The sequence below is a fragment of the Dermacentor andersoni genome, chromosome 8 (assembly GCF_023375885.2).
Source record: "Dermacentor andersoni chromosome 8, qqDerAnde1_hic_scaffold, whole genome shotgun sequence".
NCBI classification, from domain to species: domain Eukaryota; kingdom Metazoa; phylum Arthropoda; class Arachnida; order Ixodida; family Ixodidae; genus Dermacentor; species Dermacentor andersoni.
In genome coordinates this window covers 127,818,788-127,836,917 of record NC_092821.1, presented here as the reverse complement: position 1 = coordinate 127,836,917, position 18,130 = coordinate 127,818,788, and the positions used below count along the sequence as shown (strand labels likewise).

At 45.2% G+C, this 18,130-nt stretch overlaps 1 protein-coding gene across 1 annotated transcript; it reads left to right on the top strand.

The window, feature by feature from the left end:
- Window positions 1-12,932: 12,932 nt before the first annotated feature.
- LOC129383242 (uncharacterized) lies at window positions 12,933-15,455 on the top strand. The gene is made up of 2 exons (XM_055067621.1): window positions 12,933-13,430; window positions 13,900-15,455. The coding sequence occupies exons 1-2, from the start codon at window positions 13,173-13,175 to the stop codon at window positions 14,491-14,493; spliced, it is 852 nt and encodes a 283-aa protein (XP_054923596.1). The 5' UTR covers window positions 12,933-13,172; the 3' UTR covers window positions 14,494-15,455.
- Window positions 15,456-18,130: the final 2,675 nt, after the last annotated feature.

Genomic DNA, 18,130 nt, shown 5'->3' with positions numbered 1-18,130 from the left:
ATGCGCCAAAATGTTTAACGAAGTTTGAATTCTTGCTTGTTTTGGGTTGCTTTTGGCTATAGTTATTACAACCATTTGTTGTATAACGCATAACTTAGCTTCTCAATGAATATAATTAGACTGACCTCGACAGCCGACATCAAGGGCTAATGAATACTCGTGAACGTCGCATCTCGTCGCAGGGACATGTACTTCGTGTTAGTTGCGGACACGGCCACCGAGGTTCTTCGGACGGCGATCACGTTCATGTTCCTTGGCCACCTGTCGTCGACCGTGGGAATTGATGTGCGCATGCTTCTCGGCATAGGTGCGAATCGCTGGCGGTGTCTGCCCTCTTACTACGGTTCTTTAGATCAATGCAAAAACAGACGAAGCTGTAAAAGTGAGGTATGATTGTTGAAACTGCTACCTAAAGCGTTTTGTGACAAGCATGAAAAGTTCTTCAGAAAATTTGTGCTACAAGGACACCACAGATGCTCCAGTGTGCCGAAGCGTCCGACCAGCTCCTCAACGGTCGCCCTTCACTGTCACATCTAACCTGGATATTTAGTTCCTTTAGGGTTTTGGCTATTACTTGAAATAAAATTATCGCAGAAAGAGCCACATTCTTACCAGAGCTTGCCATAGCGGTATATAAAGTAATATGCCTGGTGTTGCTCTTTCTAATAGCGAAGCACTTCGACGATCATATATTTTATATAGTAGAGGCGCTCTGCATTCTAAAGACCATACTCGCATGCCCGCTTTACTGACTGCCAAGTTCTTCAACTAGAAGTCTCCTCTTTCTTTATATTTTATACATATATCTATACATAAGAATGGATTTGTCATGCCAACAGCTCCCACTGCGCTGAACGCTCAATTTGATCTGACACAGCTCTGTATATTTCCAGAATCGCGCGTAGTCGTGGGCATCCTGCCGCAAGCCATGAGCGTGGTGCCGTACCAGGAGCTCTGGGGCCAAGTCCATGCCCTCTGGTTACTGTCGACGATGCTCCCAAAGGTTGTGAGTGCACATTCGACCAGGCTTAATTGCCGACAGTGCACCAGCGCCTCCTACCGGTGTGTTCTTTCTGAGGCGGGGGTAATGCCGCATTGCTTGCTATTCTGTTGTGTTATGCGAGTCCTGATAGAAAACGTGGAATGGTGTACGCATAACTTATGTTTTCTCACAATCCTTCGTGTAATATACCATTGAATGAAAGGTTTTACGTTGGCTCGAGCGCTGCGGAGCCTATGAAGCGAAGGCCTTTCCTTGGCTTCTTCGTTTTATAAATAAAAAATGGCTGCTGCGAGACAGCTTGCGATTTCGTAAAGAGTGATGCTGCTCAAGCTGATTGCAATGAAGGTGAATGACGGCAAGCATCTGTGTCGTATGTTTATTCTGATTGCTACACTGAACCACAGTGAAACGGTGACAAAGGTGTGCCTTCCGCTTCTAGAAAAAAAAAATTATACCGTCATAGGGATTGTCGTACAAGGGAGCTGTTCGAGGCGTAGGTTATAATGAATTAAAGCGCGTGTACGTGTTAGCGATCCTTCCATTATACTTGCTCATTGTGAGGTGCAATTTCTTGACAGATGATTGTGACGGCAGCGATTTTAAATCGCCTATCGGCATGATCACATCATTTTGATCATTGTATATCTATGTTATCTTTCACCGAATAAAATTTAGTTGTAAGTCTGAGCGCGTCCTGCCCACTTCTACTTCTGCTGTCCGTGTGTTTGTAGCGCAGTAACCCCCTTATTACAAGATGCGCAGTTATCGAGGCATAAATAAACCCATTACATTATCTTCGCCTCGCGATTTTCGCAGTAACGTTTGATTCAGTGACTTTTGAGAGTGATTCAGTGACAGTTGAAAGAACTCAATTGGCATGCTGTCCCATTTCCCACAGCTCATAGTGCCCGACATCGTCATCGAAGTGCTCACTCCCGCCCAGCCATTCATTTTGTTGAACCGGACGCTGATTTACTTCTTCCTATGCGTATCCTTTCTCATGACCAGCGCGGTCGTCTGCAGTCCGGTGAGTTTTTATGTCCTGTTCCGTATTTACACAACGCCACGTGCTTAGGTTTTACCAAGGAGCGCACTGCACTGTGTTTTCCAAAAGCAGATAAAAAGTGCCTATTAATCCACAATTAATGGTCTGTAGACTCACAGTTTCTGTCACAATACGCTACCTGCATTAACTGCACACGTCACAGTAGCGTTACGCACTGCGTTCTTCCATTATCGACTTTGAGGTCAATGCACTCACACCGTCGTGTCATCGCGCTTGTAGGCAGGCTGTCCTGCGTATCTGAACCTAAGTCATGCGACATGGCATCCCTTATAGGCAACGGTGAAGCTTCATTACCTAAAACCCCGAAAATATTTATATTGCCGCAAGTAGTCATACATGAGCGTCTTGCGTGCTTGACTAGTACGGAAGAGAAAGAAGAGAGCGTCTTTTGTCAGTTGTTGGTGAAGATGTTGGCTCTTAGCAGTTCCTACATAGATTACGCGTGTCGATATTGCTGTGGACGTGGCTTTTGCCGGGCATGAAATTCGACCGGCTATTTAGGTTCCAGGACAAGTAAAGACGACACGACAAGGCACTACTCTCAACTGACATCATCTTATTGCGTCACTCCTTTATAGAGAGCAGAATCTAGGACAACATGCGCAGTGAGCACCATGTGCAGGAACCACTACAACAGCCGATCACCAGAGCGCACTCATGTGACAGAATCCAAGAAAACCACATTCAGCGCCGTACAAGGTTAAAGAAGGCGCACAAATGCACTGCGAACCCAGGGACTATTAAACAAGCTTCCGATAATTCTCGGGCGGTGGTATCACGGCGCTTTTTCGAGATCGTAGTATCATGAAACAAAGATATTACAAAGCTTTTACAAAACAAAGTAATTATGGATTCGCACCAACTAGCCCTCCAACGCATTGTGCTGAACTATCCTTAGGCTCGCCTGTCGCTTTTACAACCACGTGTTCTTCCTTCGGTATCAGAAGCCTTACAGTGAACGTCGTGTTTTAACTTTTTGGAACGCTTCTGGGACATTGCTGGCCGCGGCTGCCGGGAGCTGCAGCCGTCCTGCCCAATTTGAATAGCCGCTTCACAAAAGGTTCGCTTCACATGGATTATAAGGTGTCCGTTGGATCTGCACAGTTTCTTTTATTTACGTATTTGTATCTTGAGGTCCATGTGCGTAAGTTCGTGTACCCAAGTATCTGGACAGAGGGACAGCCGTCGCAATAGCTGAAATAATAAAGGAGCACTCCAGATGTGGCCGTTGTGGATTAATTCGACTTCAAACTGCGACGAACTTCGTCTTTTTCTTGCGCTTTATATTTCGATTTCCCTTCATTAATATGAAGTCGGTGGTAAATTTACCATACTATTTTTAATGTTCTGTGCAACCTGCCATTATATTTCAGGGTGGTGCCAATGTCGCCGCTATTATTGCTCACAATCATGACCAGAACCTGCGCTTCGTGGTGCTTTTTCTGGAGTCCATCGTGTTGCTACAATTCTATGGTAGGTTGCTGCACGATTGCTATAAATTTGTGTGTAAAAATTATGACGGCTATAAAAAAAAAAAAGAAGTGACACAAACGCTCAAGCAGTTACTGCATTTCTCAGAATAACACCTGCAGTCAGTCACGCCGGAACGTACTTAATTTAGCCAAACTAATCCATGCTTTTGCATTTGACATGCTGATCATGATCGTTTGGTTCATCGTCGCTGTTACAGGTGCCCGCCGACTTGATATTGCTTCCAGAATGATGACTGGGCGTGAATGCAGCGAATTCGTGAAAGTCTGCTTGGCATCCGTCATACCGGTAGTAATTATTGTAAGTACAGCCCTTGAATACATAATGACGTGCGCGCAACTGTGTTCAATGGGAACTGCGAGCTTTTGCCATCGCCAGAATTCTTTATAGGAACCGTTAACCCCCTAGCCAACTCATCCATGTTCGGCCTAACGCATACATGTGCACATACGTCACAGCGTCGGCTTCCTAGAGGTGCACGTTAAACGCGTTAGCACGTCAGCAGCGTCGGGGTTTTACTTCCTTTGCTCCGTCACTAACCTCGTGCTCTCGCTGCCGCAAAAGCTTGAAATACTGGTTCCCCATACAATGGGAGTTTTTGTTCGGTTAAGGCTCGGCGCATCAAATTTAATGAATTGCTATGCAAGTCGCAAAAGCTAGCTGCAGCACATTGGAACGTTCAATTACAGGCTTTGTGCGAACGTGCTGTGGGAATTCGTTTTTTTTTTTTGTTCTTTTTTTTTGGGGGGGGGGGGGGGGGAGGGGCATATTCTGTGTCCCGTTAACATTGGTGGCTGATGGTAGGTTTCTTGCATGCTAACGCTGCATCTTCTCGACTGGTCAGCGGTTCTGTGCACGTTATGCGAAAGTGAAAAAGGAAAACAGCAAAAAAAAAAAAAAAAAACAGGGAGGACAAGACCACTGTGTTATCCCTCTATACTGTGTCAGTTATTCTGTTTGAGAACAATATGTACAACTACACCAACAAGAAGTTCCTCAGGGAACAACGGCACCTTGGTGGCTTAGTGAACTTAGGCAGGAACTCATTGTCCCGAAGCCGTGATCCAATTAAACGGTCTAATGGATCGTGTGCTGACAGGTAGTGTTGGAATGCATGTTGCAAGTCGATACGAAGACGTTGTTTGGTCTACGTGGGTTTGCGTGTCACCAGTGGAAAGTCTACTCACTCGAGTTTTCGTTGCAGGCAAGATTACCAGTGAAAATGAAGCATTTAAGGTTCTCTTTGTGCGGTTCTTAAACGAGATAGTGCGCTCCAACTACGAAACGTCCGTGAGCACTCGGACATAAATGGACGAGTTCTTTCTGTATTGCACGCGTCTAGCTTTTGCCCTACCGTGTGGTCTTGCTTCTCGCGAGCTCGGTCCCACAGTCAAGGTCTCTCTCTCTCTCTCTCTCTCTCTACGCTCCTTATTTTCCAGATTCTGTTTTTAGCCAAGATCGCGTCAAAGCTGTGGGAAGGCGGTAATTACCCGATATGGATTTACGCCGTGATCACGTGGTTCTGGCTCGTTGAATTGAGCTTCATCCCTGTGTTCGCCGTTGTCTTGTTAAATGATCAAAACCTGGTGAGCAAGTCCTCGCTCTTCGTTACCTTTGCGTGTGTGTGTGTGTGTGTGTGTGTGTGTGTGTGTGTGTGTGTGTGTGTGTGTGTGCGTGCGTGCGTGCGTGCGTGCGTGCGTGCGTGCGTGCGTGCGTGCGTGCGTGTGTGTGTGTGTGTGTGTGTGTGTGTGTGTGTGTGTGTGTGTGTGTGTGTGTGTGTGTGTGTGTGTGTGTGTGTGTGTGTGTGTGTGTGTGTGTATGTGTGTGTGTGTGTGTGTGTGTGTGTGTGTGTGTGTGTGTGTGTGTGTGTGTGTGTGTGTGTGTGTGTGTGTGTGTGTGTGTGTGTGTGTGGTTCTCGCTATTCTAAAACTGCCAAATAGTTGACAGTATTAGAATACTGCCAATTGTAAATTGCCAGTCCAGTGTATGCATTTCAAGGAACATAACACTAATGGGAAAGAACAAGATAACCAAAAAGCTATTTCCATGATAGCAATGTGAAACTCATTGTATGATTACCATTTATTTATTTATTTATTTATTTATTTATTTATTTATTTATTTATTTATCTATCTATTTATGTATTCATTCATTCATTATAAGGGTCTTATTTATTATAATTGCCTATTGTCGTCCATCTTATCTTTGTATAGTTTCAATAAATTTAGTAATATCCATCAGTGATCTTGAATATGTAAGGCACATATTGCATTTAACTTAAAGAGGCAAGGTGTTTTACATAAACACTTCCAACGAAATGCTCAGCTTAACGCCCACGGTTTATCTGGTTATCGTGTTGTGGTGTTGGAGTTTGGTTCCTGGCCTCGGAAACCGCGTTTCGATGGGTGCTTTCGAAGGCAAAAAAACGCTGTCGTTAATAGCATATGCGTAGCTTCGGAACCCGACAAATTTACAGATTACAGCTCTGCTGCCCAAAGTAGGTTAGTCTTAAGGTGAGCGTGGTACTAAGAAAAAATTTAAAAAGCAAACGTGGGTGGCCAGATGCCATTTCAAGATTCCCGCACCAGCAGATCATGACGTGTGAATTTTGAGTGCCTCTCTCCCAAGCTAGCTAAGCGTTGATCGATCAAGAATGTTTACATTCCACTCGAAAGTCTTATGTGGCAACTTTTGGTAACACTTCCGGCTCGAAGACGGCTGATACGCAAACAAAATGAAAAAAAGTCGCAGTTTCTCCCGAAAGGAGAAGCATCGATTGCGATAAGAAATTATTTGACAGCTATACGAACTAAGGAAGGTAGTTTTGCCGGTCCTATGAGCTTGTAACTATTTCCTTACTACCTAAATTAACAAGCATGGCGTCACGCGCGCAGGCAAACATGAACAAACACATCTCACTCGACGACCGCGGACACTCCCTGTCAAAACACTAGCGTGAGGAAGAGCGGCAGCAGTAGCGAGCGAATGGATCTGCGTGCTGCCTCTCGCATCAACGCGAACAGAGCGCACACGAAGCTATTAGCACTCGGCGCACTCTTTCCCCGTCGCAGGTTTTCAAGATGGATTCCGCGCGACCGCGCAGTGGCGCCAGAATAGGACCCATCCCCCCCCCCCAACGCCAACAAAGCCCTCCCCCCTTTACCTTGCGCGCGATGGAGGACGATTCGCTTCCTCTCCGCCTTCCTCCCCTGCAGGTGCGAGATCGAGTCATCCTCTGCTCACCCTCGCAAGCTTTCACTCGCACACACACCATACGGCGTTCGGCCACGATGTTATCACCCTTGGACTTTATACGGAACATCACGGTGACGCCGACGACGTAAATGCGCCTGGAGTGTCCTTATAATTGCTATTGCAATAAAGGTGTCATCGACGTCACGCTTAAGCCGTCGATATTTTGATTGGGACGCAGGATTTAAGAAAGGAAGTCTGCCTTTTATTTCTCCAGTAGGAATCAACATTTTAACGCCAGAGCACTGCTAAGTGTGTTAAATAAATTATAAGACAAAGCATGTAGACTGCGAAAAAGTTAAAACCCTTTTACTGTTTACCTTGCTCTACAACAATATTCGTCATCAGTCTTGCATGCATATCCTTTCGTTTACGCAGAGCATCTGTCACTTTTCAGTCTCAAAGGTATCAGATAAGCTCAGGAAAGCGTTCCTGAGAAATAATTAATGATCATAGAGCGTCAAATAAAAATGCGTACAAAATGTTCACCATGACTATTGCTGAGAGACAATATGAGCTCCAAGAGGTGCACAATTATTTTCCGACGCATTGTTTTGCTTAAGTGTCATTATAAGTAAACGTGAGGCATTATAGAGAAACGCTTTTCTTTCGTACCATGCCCGGACAGACTTGCGAAAACTTACTAGTTCCGTTGCCCACGTGGGTTCCACTGAACTGGGAGCTGGCCATGTATTACCGGAAAACCCTCGTTGTCGAAGGGTTCGACTCGAACGCCGTGAAGAACCCCGAGGCTCGGCCACCCGTCAAGGCGAGTTGTTATGGTTGCACATTTTTACATTTCGTCTCACTCTTAATTTCTTCTGGTGTCACAGTTCTGCATGCAGCTGCCGTAACGTAAAAACAGGTGTTCATGGCAACTGCTCCCAGAAATTGCTGTGGAGTTCGACGTGCTAAAGGGCAGCCTGAATTTCAGGCTGCGTATGGGGGAGATAACGAGTGCTTTTTCAAGTAGCACGTTTCGTAAGCATTTGACTTAAGTAATATATGGTTTAATTTAGTGGTATCCCTCGAGAAAGCCAACATGAAACGAAAAAAGACGATAGTAGGCCAAAGCTCCGTCAGTATTTTTGAACTAGTGTTCTTGAAGGCAAGGTCTTCTTTGCTTAATTTATGCGGGTTTGGCGTATCTGTATGGTATGTGGCTATCTGTGCATGTAACCTCTTAAGAAAAAGGGCAATTTCGCTACTTTGGAATGTCATAGCGAGTCGCAAAAGTATTAAATTTTTTTTTAAAAACGGGATTTTTAAAAAACGAGACCTAGTCGCAGAGAGGGTAAAATAAAAGGGCTGGTGTAATTTGCGCCAACATAGTAGGCGGAACTATCTCCGGTATCGGCCCAACTAGCTTCTTGGTAAAGAAATGTGTCAATAAAAGCCGACGCGAAAGAAGACAACTTAGATGCACATGCACTTAAAAAAAATGCGATTGAGAAAACTCGACCTGAATAAAATAAATCGAAGGTCCGGGAAGCAAATGTAAGATCTGACAAGGTAACGCAGAAAAGAATACAACATCAAGAAAAATTCTATGCAATTATTCAACACTGCATCAGCTTTCATGTTCCCCATGCAGCACATATAAATGCATATACTATCGACTACGTCGACCTTGTCTTCTTTTGGAGTCGTCTTCGTGTGACATCTTTTTTTCTACATGAACTTTGCGATTCGGTCGCGCTAAGTTGCGCCGCCGTTATCCATAAGGGACACTTGGGGGGGTGAAGGGGCGAAGGGGGGCCTGAAAAGAAATATAAAGAAAACGTAAAAATAAAGTTTCGCTTTAGTTCCGCGATGTCCAAATGCAGGTCCGTGGCAAGTAAACTAGCACAGCTTTTTAGTCTTTATTTCTGACCTTGTAAAAAAGATTAATAATCGTTATCTAAGTTAAAACTTCATTACTGTAGTATTTATTAACTATAATGGGTCTGCTGAACAAATCACGATTGAGAGCTCGTTCTTAGGGAAAACTCTACTATAGGGTAGGCGTTCAGCTTGCGGCGCGAAAATTAGAATTTTTAGGTATAAGAACGGTGTATACAGCGTAAAGGATTTCGTGAGCATTACAGTAGTGAAACATTTGGATTGCACTTCAAGATACTCGCACGCAAGATGAAAACAACCAAAATAAATTTTGTAATTTCTGCTTAGATTTGCCTAAATAGGGTATAAACTTCTGCATGATTCAAAGAAAGCCGTTAAGAGCAACCTCATCACTTTGCCTTTCCTAGAACACGAGTATCGAGGTTTTGAAGTGGAAGCTATGAATACTATTTTTGTGTGGCTTAACGTTAAAGACCCGCAATTCTTGTTCTAGGTAAGGCACATCAGTAATGTTGTTCTTACGGCATTTCTTGAATAATAATGTAGAAGACATTCATACCCTGTTGAGCGATATTGCAGGAACTGATATTTTGCAAATATTTTACGAAAGCATTATTTAATGGAAGCTCGCGTAAAAACTACAACCAGAGGAGAAAAAGAAAAATGGACCGCGTACGCAAAATAAGCACGTAACATCGCACAAATGTAACAAAATTTCAGCGTTATGTCTCGAAGATTTACTTTTTTTTTTCTTTCCCAAAGCCCGCTTCTCCCCTTAACGAGGGACCTAAATCTAAGTTCAGCAATGTTCTTGCGTTTCGCGCCCACTTAAAATGCGGCCACCGCGGTTTGTCATGGAACCCGCGACCTCTGCCAAACTTCCGCCCGCTCCTCGCAGGCGTCCCGACAACCGCCACGAAAGTCGTCCAAGCGCGGAAGGAACAAGAGCAGCTCGAGTGCCAAGTCCTCGACCGAAATCATGGCTTCCGACTTCGTGGTGGCCAGCGACCGCGCCTACGCCGGGCCGGGAACGGACACCCTGCTCAGGGCACGCAAGGCCGGCGCGGATGGACGCGTGCAGAATGGCGTCCCGTCGCAGTCCGGCACTCTGCACGTGACCCGACGCCCGAGCTCGGTGCGCCGGTCCGCGAGCCGCGAGAGACTGGAGGAGGAGGAACTGCAGCACGGCAAGCCGCCCGTGAGAACTCGGGCTTCTGCATGCTTAAGCACAGAATGAAGTTTATTTCAATTCCGTCGAAGCACACATTGATGGACTGGAAAAGAAAATACTCCTTCTTTTTTTGACGGATTTGCAGCCGCGGAATAAATTTCGGAGTGGTAATTGCACTTTGTAAAACATTTTAGAGCAACCATTACTCTAAGGTTCCCGTACTAGAAAATTCATTGGGCCCATAGCCAGCGTACGTATCCGATCGTCCTTCCTTCATTTGACCATTCATTGAGAACGCACAGATAATCTCAAATGTCAGCGTTATAACAAAGAAAACACAAATTTTTTTGCGAAATAGATAACCTAGATGCTAGAGAGATACAACTAGAAGAGAAAAGGCCCACCGATGTATCAAGAAAACACACGCTGCATAATAGGAGTGATGGATAAACTTTGATTGGGCAGACGGTTGTTGTCGTCTTATGGTGGGAGGGCTCCATAGCATCGAGCAGAATAAAAAGCAGGGTTCTGCAGCATAAAAAGATTAGAAAGAGGAACAAAAAACAAGAAATATTCACTACTAAGTACTGAATATTGTATACGAATAGTGCCAATTAGATTCTGTCAAATTGGATTTGATACGCGTTATCGCACTTCTGTCGTCACCCCATATCTACTGGGGACATCGAGGGTACGTGAGCCTCAAGCGTTGTGAAGATGCCAAGAAGAGCACAAAGGTAATTAGCCGTGGTCGAAATTGAAATGTAGAAAATAATGAAGAAAATTGGAAAATAAAGTGGACGAAACGATAACTTGTCGCCGGTGGGGACCGATCGAACCCACAACCTTCGCATTACGCTCTCCTAAGTTCGTGTTATATGACGCCATCGGGCAAAACAGGCTGCTTCACATCCGCCCGCCGTGGTTCTTAACGGTGATAACACAGTCCGGGCTAAATCTGGTACACATAAATATCGAAGTTAATGGACGGATTTATCACCGCCGGTACAGCACAATTGGTAGTGCCTCGCAGGCGTAATGAGAAGGTTGCCGGTTCCGTACCCACCGGCGACAAGTTACCTTTTCGTCCACTTTCATCTGCCCTTTTCTTCAGAGCTTTCTACATTTCACTTTCAGCCCCACAGCTAATTACCCCTATGCTTTATTTGGCTTCATTTCCTGCTGACATGATATGGTCGAGATTTTTAAAAAAAAGTTGAGTTCCTCTCTTTTCCTTCTCCTCGTTAATTCAAGTATTGTGGCCACACTTAGCGAAACTGGTCTGCCTGTCCTAGTGTAGTACACTGATTATGGTGGCACGTTTTCTCGAAATTACGCGGTTACTTGAACGTAATGCAGAACTTACGATGGCATCCCTAAAAGCAGCGGACAGCATCATATCGGCGTCATTCCGTTCGATAGCTTCCGACCACACTTCTGTACAGGTATCACCACCACCGAGTCATACCTTTGATTTGGCGTGCACAAGTTCGCGCTATGAGGAACCAGCGCTGGCCAGTAAGTGCTACGGCAGTTTGAGTGTGCCACCAAAATGCGCTGACACCGTCTGGTAGGAATACCACGAAAATCGCACGGTGTTTTGCACAATAACAAGAGGCGCGTCCCTGTGTCAACGTTTGCGCATCTGTCTAGCCAAGCTCTGTCCATGGACATGCGCGTTGCAAGGAGCGGACTTGCTCAAATCTTCGGGAATGCCTATGCACTGTCAGGACAAGAGGTGGGCACACATTGGAATTTCGATGCTCGAATTGGTTCCGTAACAAAAATTTTGTCGACAAGGGAGGCGATGTAGGCTTGTTCGGGCATCTTCAATAAAGGTGGTTGTGCGCACGGAAACACGAATACAAAAGAAGTGTCCGAGCGTCTAATGTGTCCTCTTTTGTTCTCATATCTTCCTGCGCTCAAAAGTAGAACCACCCGTAGTCCTAACAAAAGTACCAAAAGGAAACTACCATACTATGCTGGGTGAGCCGGCAGGCACGCCTAATCCTTCTTTTGTTTCCTTAGTTTCTCTCCATGTGTGTTCTTAATATTGATTCATCCATGTCTAACAGGTAGCAATGCCTCTGGCTTCGGAGGCTTCGGATCCCCAGGAAGCCCGTGCGTTCCCCTTGGCTCCGGTGATCCCGTCCAGCGCCTTGTCTTTCAAGGAAAGCTCACAGGTTCCCGGAGTTGCTATCACCCCGTCTCCCGAGTTGCCGGAGAAATTTCGCCCTGAAGCGAGCAACATATCCAAGGAGGTGATTGCAATGCAGTTGAACTCAACGCATTTTTCTCTAGTTGCTAAATGCTAGAAGCATGATGTAAAAAAAAATGATGGTACATATAGCTTGGCTAGCTCACTCCCATCTATACAAGTGCAGTAGAGCAATGAGACTTTTTCAAAAGAACCAGAACAATACGAAATACACAAACGAATATTATAACCGCAAACGTTACTCACAGTCATAAATGTGACATGCTACAACAATATCAGGTGTCGTTTAACAGCCCCACAATGATAACGCTAATGTAGATACTTTGAACTGTGAACAAACTAAAATACGTGTGCACATTCGTTTAGGCGAATCTGCAAAGCATTATACCATCAAAAATAGTCGTCGATTTAGTTCATCAGCAGAAATCTGCAGGGTGGAGTCATATTTATTTTCGAAAGGAAAGGTCGACCTTCGTCAGAATGCAGCAGGAAGTTACCATACGAATTCCGCACACGTGCGCCAAAAGGAAGGTTCACAGTTGAAAACAAAATGTTTCTCTTCCGTGAATCTACGTTCATTTGACCGGTTTCTGCAGAAATAATTTCCTAACGGCCTCTGCCCTTGACTCGGATTGTCAGTTGATTCACCCTCGGGCTGCCAGCTGCCAGACTATTGCTAACTCATTTAATCGAACGACTGCCACTGTTTGTGCTTCCACGTTTGTTCCTCAAAGCGGAGTGCGTACTTCTTATTTTTCTGGGAACATTAGCTTATGGCAGACGCAAAGTTTACGTCATAAGAACTTGAATGCTTCCTGCGTGGTTCCAACTTCAACCAGTTAAGCGCATTTGCGGCCATCTTCCTTCGACAACAACGCGCAGGCCCATCCAGCCGGAGCAGTCCGCGGCGATGTTCGTACAAAACAATTTGGCACCGGAGATAGAGGCGCGCGGCATAATTCCGCTGATGATCGTCGCGCCGTTAAAGACACTACCTCCTCTACGACTGCCCCAAAGGCGTTGCCTGCCATACCCCTGTCATCGCCGTCCCCTACCGATGACGTACACAGACCAAGCAAAAGCGATCTGTGCCCGGAACCGGCGCGTCCCGAAAAGCCGAAAGAAAGCATGGCTAAGCTTCCGTCTGAGCGGTCCGCCACTCGAGGCTTCGAAAAGCCTGCAGAAAAGCCTGCAGAAGGGGAGGCAGCACCACTGGAAGCTGACGGACCACGGCCAAAAGCAAAGCAGCCGCGAGAAGAGATGGGCACCGTAGGTGGTCCGGAACAACGTGTGGCGGCCAGACCGGATTCCGCTGGAAAGAATGCTATGGACAAGCGGCACAATCTTCGAGCTAAACGTCGCAGACTGAAGCATCTAGAACAGAGGGTGAGCGTATAATTTTTTTTATTTTGATAGCAATGATACGGATAATCCAGCCGCACTTCTGTCGTCGGCGTCGACGTGGTGTTCCACATAAGTTCCAAAGGCGATAAAGCTGTCGCCGCACGTCGTATTCTCTACGAGCGAGTGAAAGCATGCGAGGGAAGCTGACGATCGCGGCTCAATATGGCGCGCTTATCGAGTAGGATGTGTTCACGTTTGCTCCTTCGAGCTGATACCATATACTTGTTAATCCAACCAGTAAGCGAATGTTTCCAATTTTATACGGCCAATAAAACTACTATCCTTACTTCGTATAGCCATGCACTAATTTACTATCGCAATCGATGCTTGACCTTGCGGCAGGCACTGCGTTTTTTCCATTTTTGTGTGTGAAGTCGGAGCACATAAATGTCGCATAACCTACATTATCCCGTATATATATATGATGTATTTTTCTTTATCATTTTTGCAGCAAGCAGCTGCGCGCCGAGCCTCACTGCATTACAAGCCCAATATGGCCATGCTTCCCGTTCAGAATGACACGATGTTTCTGGCGGGGCTGACAGCAGGAGCCAACGAACCTAAGAGAAAAAGCGTCGGGCAAGAGGGCTCCTCATCCTCAACAAAGTCGTCCAAGTCTGTGGAGTCTGACGCAAAGTTGGCTTCCTCTGAAAACGCTCCAGTCAAAAACGTAGAAGAGAAGCCGGTCAGTGCACAGAATTCGGCGAAAACCGGAAAGCGGGCCTCGTTGTCAGTCTCCAGCGTAAGGGCTTTTGGCGAGTCAGCCGCGATAAAGCGACCTCCTGACATGCCTGGGGCAAAGCCGGGCGTCCACGAAGATTCTTGTGCCAACGTGGACGCAGCCGTAGCCGCGAGAGACATTCCAAAGTCAACAGTGGCAACGGCGGAACAGCTGGGTGCCGGGGTCGACGATAGACCGCAGGTTCCTTCGGCAGAAGAGGAGCCTAAACGTGACCCGATTCCGGAGGCTAAGCGAGAAAAGAAAAGCAAGCCAAAGACTCGGAGAAAGGGACACAAGCGCCACTACAAGAAAGAGGCAGATTAAGAAACACCCCCGTTGGCCCTCCCCTCCCCGGCCTTGTCTGTCTGTGAAGGAAAGCGCAAAAGAATCGCCCCAACAAGTGATGGTAAACTGAGGGACTCTTTCCTGAGTGCTCCGCTTCACAGAAGAAACGGGGACGGGATCGTCCAGTAAGAGTGTGTGTCAGGGAAATTCATTTTAGCTCCTCTTGCACGCGAGAATACAAGCCACTGCAACACTGACAAAACGTTCCCGTATTCAGTTTCTTTCTCTGCGCGAGTGCTCGTTTAATGAAACGAGAAGTGAGCCAGATGTGCAACTACGTTGTACTCGTTGCACAATTTAGTTTTCATTCACAGTGTCGAAAGGTATTTGGGTTCGTCCTTCAACAAAGTTTGACCAGGGGGCTTTCTATGCATATAAGTTGCCTTATCATTATAGGTTACTTGTGACATCCTAATATTTACCATGTACGGTGCCCACAATTTAATCTTACCTTTTCACACCTTTGGCTATGGACGCGGAACCAGCAGTAACTTTCAGGTCACCGTTTTACGTAGAGACTGACTTAAATTTGTGCCGGTGATATGTTGTTGTATAGAAAGTACTTCACGAGGAAGACAACAAAAATTGAGACGGAATTCAGTGCACTGTCTATTTTCATTGTTTTCCTTTTGATTGTCGCCCATTCCCTACAGCCCATTCGCACCTGAGACGCTCAAAAAGCGCTGACTTGAGTGTCTTGGATTATTGATGACTATGGAAGAACGAAAGGCCTTCGCTATCACCGAGAAAGTGTGTCTGATGCCTGCGAGATAAAAATGGCGCCTACAGGGCATAGTTTTAACATTTCCTGGCTCTTCTCCCAAACTGGGTTAACAGGTGAAGCGCTGAAGACCGACATCTAGGTGCCTGGCTTCGCAAACTTGGTGACAAAGCAGAATCACCATGAAGTTACGCAGTTTAAGAACTTGTCAGTAAACGTTTATGCGCCTCTATATCGCTTCGAGTTTACTTCATCCTCCTTCCTTGGCGTCTGTCACAGGGGCCATGATCACGTTTGCCATCACTACGCTTCCTATGTTAATCGGATAACTTCTTGCGAAAGCTTCGAGGCAGCGCACACAGTGTGTTTGGCTGTGCTTTAAAGCGATTATTCTTTGGCGAACCCTCCCCCACTTTGCTGACAGTGGCTGAATAGCACCCACGACAGCAGTAGTGTAACTAATCTGCTCATGTATGTATGTATGTATGTATGTATGTATGTATGTATGTATGTATGTATGTATGTATGTATGTATGTATGTATGTATGTATGTATGTATGTATGTATGTATAATAAATAAAAAGCACAGTCAAATCATCGAGTACAAAAACGTCTCGATAGACAATGCTCTTTCTTTAATAGTCTGTGCATTCGTCCTAAAAGCAACTGTTTATTATGTCGACTCTCTGGCCAGAGTCTGGCTTTCCTCAAGACAATATATTTGGCATGTATATGTACTCATATATAATATAATGTAAGGAGTTCATGGGTTCGGCTGCTTAATAATTAAAAAAAAATAAGTGCTGGCGTACGTGGAAAACCAAGAACAAACCGATAATTTCTACGTTTCTTTTTTGTTCTTTTCTACGTGCGCCTGCACTTCTTTTTTCAAATTATATATGCAAATCAGGTCCTGGTTTGAATAAGATTTGAACATTTTGTATGTATATATATATATATATATATATATATATATATGCCCGGTTTTTGTTAGTCTTTATTAGCTTAAGCTTTATTTGTCATTCCTTAAATTCATTTAGGAAAAAAAGTTACTTCCCTTATGCTGTCTATGGTGTCATTGTTAGTTTCTTACGATGAGACTAATATATATATATAGCTCTTGATTTTGCTAACTCGTGCCCAGAAAGAGAACACTCTAATCACTATGATAGCAGTGGGCGCAGTCATACGTCGTCGAATCTAACGGACCGAGCACTCCCACTATTTGTACTCCCACTAATGCAGTAGGCACGTCATGCGCTTAACGATCACTCGATTAGTGACAATATGGTGAAAAACGCTCACCGGCAAAGTGCAAAACAGTGCACGCGTGACAGTATTGTGACATCGCAAGCCATCAGTAACCGAAACTTTGATGATAAAAAACTCGTTTGAAAGAATGCTAGGGACCACGCAACGATTGTTGGTTGGCAAAATGGCTGGAGTATATTACAGAAATATCAGCAGTGTTGACTAAAGATGAAACGCGAACAAACGATTAGGCGATACATTCCATTTGCGAATAACGATCAGCGGTATTGGCTAGGTCATAATCGACAGTTAGGGTATGTGTATCTTCACATAACCTGACGAGTGTTATGTGAACATACAATCGAGGACGGCGCAGTATCAGGCGGAGGTTGCGCGGAGGGTAGGTTGGTTGAGATAAAATTTTTCGGCAACTAAGTGGGATCAATGTATGCAGGACCAATTTAATGAGTAATTGTACCCATAGCAAAGCCCTTATCGCCTAGCACAATCCAAGCACTCTCTTGGCTATAATAATAAAATCAACCTTTTGGCTAGAGTAATTCTGTATGGTACAGTGCTAGCGTCAAGTCGCAGTGGCATGTTCCATTTACGGCAGGATTCTCTGTCGCATAACTCTGGAGACCCAAGCATTGTTGCACACTGGAGGCGGGCTGAGCCATTTCCATTTCCTCCATCAAGGTCCAGCCACCACGGCCGGGGTTTTATTCCGCGACCTCCTTGTTAGCAGCGTAACGTCGCAACCATTTTACACTCCGAATTCTAACGCAATGAAATATGCAGATCCAACGCACATGACGAAATCTATGTGAAGCGAAGCTTAAGTTAGTGTGGAGGTAGCCGCACAGCAAAGACCCGTACTTCTCGAACTTTTTTTCCTGGGTTGTTATTGCAGAACATCTCTTCCTCCGTCCCGACCCACTCCCCCTTGCTACCCCTTTCTTGCCTTCATTTATTATACAACGTTAAGTATTTATGACATGCCTTACATATAGGCAGTCTTAAAATGCGGTTTTCTCGTTCGGTAATTTCAGTAAAGAAGCCGACTTTCTCGTTGCAATCGCTCTACTGATAACCCTGATGAAGGAGATTCGCACATTACAAATTACTCACCCACAGCAGTCAATGCTACTGATCTAGCAATCGTTTCTCGATCACCACGATACAGTCATATGCACTGTCGTCACTGCACTCATGTAGCTCAAGTTTTGAAGAGGAGCGGTTTACTATTCATTAAGTTAGTCGTAGAGCATCTTGCATGAAAAACCTTGCACCAATCATGCCTAGTATACGATATGTTTTCTTCAACGCTGTGCTACAAGAGCTAGGTAAGAAAACTGCAGGCTGTGCATTTGACAATGTCCTAAGAGCTTCATTTACTATGTCGTAAACCAACATTGAAAGCTAACAAAGAAAGCTAACAAGAAAGTTTGTTGCAAATACATCCCCAGTGTTACGATGATAAAAAAGAAGTATGTGTACAAGTTTCTTTAAGGTGAAAGAATAACCGTTAATAATTATGAACTATGCTTCTTGTCCCGTCATGTATAATTGTGGGTACGTGCCACGTTAGGTCACCGCCACCGCCACCATAATAATTAGGAAATGACTTTACTGAAGGGGTTC